General features: G+C 35.4%; 1 protein-coding gene across 1 annotated transcript; it reads right to left on the reverse strand.

Annotated features, from left to right (window-relative positions):
* Nucleotides 1–646: 646 nt before the first annotated feature.
* LOC120121628 (peroxidase 51-like) lies at nt 647–2,547 on the reverse strand. The gene is made up of 4 exons (XM_039140948.1): nt 2,164–2,547; nt 1,880–2,080; nt 1,637–1,802; nt 647–1,263 (listed from the first exon to the last, which is right to left on the reverse strand). The coding sequence occupies exons 1-4, from the start codon at nt 2,380–2,382 to the stop codon at nt 857–859; spliced, it is 993 nt and encodes a 330-aa protein (XP_038996879.1). The 5' UTR covers nt 2,383–2,547; the 3' UTR covers nt 647–856.
* Nucleotides 2,548–4,126: the final 1,579 nt, after the last annotated feature.

Here is a 4,126-nt window from a genome sequence, read left to right on the forward strand (position 1 = left end):
CGGTCTTGCTACTGTAAACTTGTTTACTCTAGTAACATTCTTGGTGCTGCATGGATTTAAATTGTTTCATTCCTTATATCTAAACCACGAGATTGGATGGTTTTCGCTTATTTTCTTCTGCTTGTCCCTTTGATATGGCATGTGATATTCGTCTCTTTCCGATTCATGGCATCTTAGATTTGTCTGCTTGAACTCATAGATGAAACCATAGACGACATGGTTTTACCTAAAACCATTTCTGTTATTATCTTGCACATATTAAGAAACAAATGATTGTAACCTGATATCTCAAACAAGGTGGTTTAATGGTGAGCTTATTTCTATAGGCAACGATTTGTTCATGCACTTTCACATGTCTACCTCTTCTCGTAGATTTCGGTCTTTGTTTGCTTTTTCATATCTCAGGTCAGTTAAAGATAAGGGATGAGACCATAAAAAGAGAAACTGTAGAAGCCACTCATTAAAGATCCATTTGGAGACGACACTGTCAGTTTCTTCTTCCTATAACAGTTCAAATTGCTTGCCATTTGCTCCCTGTTTTTTTTTCCTTTTCTTTTTATCTCTTGCTAAGCTTCATTTGCTGGAAAAGGACAGAAGTTAACCACTAAAGAATTATAAGGGAAAACTTGAACAGTGACATCTCAACTGAACATTAATTCATTTTTGACAATCAATCCAAGCTAAGTTCAATCTTCATTTTTGCTGTTACCCCGTCACTTTTATTCTTTGACTTCTATGACAATGTGAAGGAACCCTTTATCCAACTTATTACAGGACCAAGTAATCTCAACAGAAACTAAACAACAGATATGTTCCAAACCCTGAAAACATGTCTACCAACGGCTGAGAAACATTCTCAGTTAAAAGCGTCACACCTCCTACGAATGTTCCCGTTCTTCCCCGTGTTAACACCTACGCGTCCGAGCTTAGTAATGGCGGTGACGAAGGCATTGTTGAAAGCTTGTGAATTGGTGGCCCATGCGTTTACCAGAGGCCTAGACCTCTGGTCCGTGAATAAAACCTGGTCGGAGGTGAACAGACCCTTGCCTTGCTGCAAGTTATTGTAGTAAACATTGTCGAATCTCCTGGGTGTGTTCGGGTCCATGTTAATGGCTATCCTGGGATCCACATTCCTGGGACACATCTGTTGAAGTTGAGTGGCATACGCCCGGTTGAGTGTCGGGTCCACCGGAGATTGACGGCTGAAGCTGTATATCCTGTTTGAAAACTTGCTGCAATGAGAGAATCCGACGCTGTGTGCGCCTGCAAAAATATAAACAAGGACCCTTCAGTAAAACCCTAAATTCAAGCTTGTGCTCTTATGCAGACATTCATGTCACAATCATATATGTTGTGTCCGTTGTTTAACGTCTAATTCTTGGATGATTACTCCGAATATTCTTTAATGATCAGCATTGAAAAGTTTTAACATTATTTTTTGGTCTTAATGTAATCGGTGTATGCTAATGCCAGCTAATATAAGATGTAACTTAAATTAGATCCGTGTTTGATCTAATTCTATACATGGCCACATGACTATAAGAATATACCCCTTTGAAGATGTTTTATATGAAAAATATTTATAAAAATTAGATATACGGAGTTGAAAACATATCTCCGAGTCTAAGAATAGTACCTGAAAGAGCAATCATGTCTGTTTGGGAGAGTCCATTTGCTGCAAACAGAGAATTGAGCTGATTCAAGTTGAAAGTTGGTTGAGGCAACTTTCCATTGACACTAGCAGCTGTGGAGCTTAACCCATCCAATCTCCCCAATTCAACAGCATAAGACGGTCCACCTGACTGCAATTATCATCACATTTTACCAATATCATAACCCATTTCTTCTTAACATTGATAGAAATATAATGGATACAAACCAGAGCAATCACATCCCGAGTTGCCATCGCCAATATATCAGCACATGAAACCTTGTTTCTGCAACCAGGAACCGCATCCACAGCTTGTTTAGCTTTGATCACCGTGTCGAACCCGTCTCCGGCTAATGACAGGTTATCCGGGTGATCCTTCTCGGCTTTATTGCTGCCGGTGGATTGAATGATTACCGAAGCATCACATCCCTGTTAGAAGATAACACAAAGATTAGACATCAATAAATCACCCCAACATGTAGGAAACTCAAAGGGGAGTTCTCGAAAGAAACCTGGACAAAGCAATCATGGAAGAAGAGACGGATGGTAGCAGGGACAGTGACAAAAGTTTGTCTGAATTTCTGAGTAACTGCATTTCTAACAATGGATTCTACGTTGGGACAAGTTTTAGCATAGAAGTTTCGTCTTAGTTGAGCTGATGCTGTCTCGGGGAGCAGACAGAAACTAAGAGAAAGCGACAGTACAAGTAGAACGTCAATGAACCGAGCCATTTGATATGAAATTCGAGTGATTGCAGAGAGATTGATTGTGAAGAGAGTTATTTAAAGAGACAGAGTCAGGCAAATGTTAATGTAAAAAAAATGCAATAAGATGAAGTTTCCAAGTGGTCTGGGAAAGCCAGTTGGATGAGAATCTTATTGAACAACAAAGTGAGCGTGGAATGTGACAATGTGCGTTTTTAATAATAGAGGGACAGAGACAAGTTTTCGAAAGGGACGCTGATGTGTTATTTTTATGGTTCGTCAATGGCCGCCTGTCTCGTTTTCAAAGCACTGCTGTCTCGTTTTTATGGTTCGTCAATGGCCGCCAAGTACTCCAATTAGAGATGTACAAAGAAAACAAGAGTTTACTAAAAAAAAGCTGTAGCAATTGTCGTTTTTAAACTATTCCCAAAACGTAGTCCAACCGGGATTGAGAAACAGTGAGAGGGGTGGAGATCAGGCCGCACAACTGCAAAACTCGTGGCAAGCACGTTAAGGCTTGTCTCTGTGTGCTTCAACGCCTAGAAATAGTAAATATTCCTTCGTGAATCGATGTAGACAACGATTCTTAACAAGTGATATTAAAAATATGAAAGATTAAAAGATTCCCAACAAAACAACTCATTGTTGATCTGTTAAGATTATCATGAAACTGTTACTTAAATGGTTAGTGAGATTATGGTTAGGTTAAAACTAAAATTTAAAAAATATTGAGGATTCCTTTCATGAATTAATCATCTATCATATGAATTAATCAAGGCATCGACTGAATCTTCATTGCTGTACTGCTGTTATAACCGGCTTTTTTACTCAAATGTCACCTATTAAACAGTTAATTCCATTTTACTTGAATATCAGCTTTTTGACTTTTATCAACTTCACTACTTCACAATGAAAAATAAAAATAATGAACCCTCCGAGGGCTTAAACTTCTCAAAGTTGTAGATAAATATCTTTTTTTTTTTTGTGGAAAAATCAGATTAATATATAGATATTATATATATATATATTTATTAACAATATGTTTTCATTTTATTTAAAATTTTATAAGTTCAACCCTAAATTTCTTTTTACTTTCAAATCCATCGAAGGTGCTTCCTTAGCTCTAACTTTCATTTCTATTAGTTAAAATATTAAGATTTTTTGAATGGACGTGTCAAGAAAAAACATGTTCTGTCAATCGTATTTTTAAATGTACATACAACAAAAACCTATTTTTAATTTACGTGACACATCCAATCAACAATAAGAATCAATCCCATAAATAAATAGAGATGTATGCCATGTTCCTAAATAATTTTTAGAATTGCATAATGTAATCTTGACTTATATATTAAAAAAACAAAAAACATATATTTTTATATAGCATTTAGATTGTCTAAATTTTATGCTATTTCAAGATTAAATATTATTTTGCATATTATATTGATAATAATATTAATTAAATAAAATAAGAAATATAGTTTTTATTTATTTTCGTTTAAAATAAAAATTGTTCATTTGAATATGGACAGTGTCGTAACCGGTTTTCGTCCGGGTACGAATTTTACTTAGTTGGAAAAAGTAATGTGGATAAAAAATGGTGTTTTAGAAATATTTTGAAGTCGTCATTGACCTTTTTGGGTTAGGTAGGTTAAATACCTAAAAATAATCTTTTAAAATAGTTTTTAAGAAAACATAATTTAAAAGATAAATTGATCTACGTATAAACCAAAAATTCGTTCATTTTTTTATAATAAAAAAGGGATTCGTG

The sequence above is a fragment of the Hibiscus syriacus genome, unplaced genomic scaffold (genome assembly GCF_006381635.1).
Source record: "Hibiscus syriacus cultivar Baekdansim isolate YM2019G1 unplaced genomic scaffold, ASM638163v2 tig00110377_pilon, whole genome shotgun sequence".
NCBI classification, from domain to species: Eukaryota; Viridiplantae; Streptophyta; class Magnoliopsida; order Malvales; family Malvaceae; genus Hibiscus; species Hibiscus syriacus.